Source organism: Meleagris gallopavo, unplaced genomic scaffold (assembly GCF_000146605.3).
Source record: "Meleagris gallopavo isolate NT-WF06-2002-E0010 breed Aviagen turkey brand Nicholas breeding stock unplaced genomic scaffold, Turkey_5.1 ChrUn_random_7180001885220, whole genome shotgun sequence".
Classification (NCBI taxonomy): Eukaryota; Metazoa; Chordata; class Aves; order Galliformes; family Phasianidae; genus Meleagris; species Meleagris gallopavo.
Genome location: NW_011149114.1, coordinates 1 through 752, shown reverse-complemented (window position 1 = coordinate 752; position 752 = coordinate 1). Strand labels below are relative to the sequence as shown.

The 752-nt window shown below is 69.4% G+C and overlaps 1 protein-coding gene across 1 annotated transcript; it reads right to left on the bottom strand.

Annotated features, from left to right (window-relative positions):
• Positions 1-89: 89 nt before the first annotated feature.
• On the bottom strand, positions 90-744 carry LOC104916327 (semaphorin-6C-like; the record flags this gene model as incomplete). Its single annotated transcript, XM_010727378.2, has 3 exons — positions 515-744; positions 369-446; positions 90-235 (listed from the first exon to the last, which is right to left on the bottom strand). Coding segments are annotated over exons 1-3 (433 nt in total), but the record flags the coding sequence as incomplete, so codon positions are not given.
• Positions 745-752: the final 8 nt, after the last annotated feature.

The following is a 752-nucleotide window of genomic DNA, read 5'->3' as shown; positions in this document are numbered from 1 at the left end:
GGATGTCCTCCCAGTCGCCCCCAGTATTCCTCCACATCCTCCCCAGTCCTCCCCAAAACTACCTCCTCTGTCGCCCCCACCCCCCCCACCTGTCCCCCATGTCCCCAGCTGCCCCCCTTGATGCCATCTGCATCCCCCCATGACCCCACATCCCCAGATGTCCCCCAGTGTCCCCTCACCTGGGCAGGTCCCCGTCAGCCCGCTGGACCCCTCCACGTCCTGCTCAAAGCCGTCCCTGGGGAACACAGTGGGGACACAGTGGGGACACATTGGTCCCCCAACCCCCAGGGATGGGACGCCCAAGAACTGGGGTCACCTCTGCCCCACTGCAGCCCCACACCGCATTGGGGAGGAGGGGACACACTCACGGGAGGTCCTCAGAGAAGGGGACGCAGCCCCCGGGGGGCAGCCAGACGCAGTAGGGGTCCCGCGCCGCCAGGCAGCTCCTGTGTGGGGTCAGCACTCAGTGTGGGGTCGTGGGGGGGGTCCCCCGTGCCCCCCGTGTCCCCCATACCGGCGGCACTGCCCGTGCCGGGTGCAGCGGCTCAGGGGCAGTCGCACGATGCACCCTGAGAAGGCGACGAAGAGCTCTCGGCCTTCGGGGTGCAGCTCCAACCCCAACACCCGGCTGGCACCGCGCGGCCCCCGGCACCTGCAGACCCCACAACCCCTGTAGTGCCCAGAGGTGCCCCGCAGGGCCCCATAGCACCCACATGGCCCCATTACCCCCACCAGTCCCACGTAGCACCCGC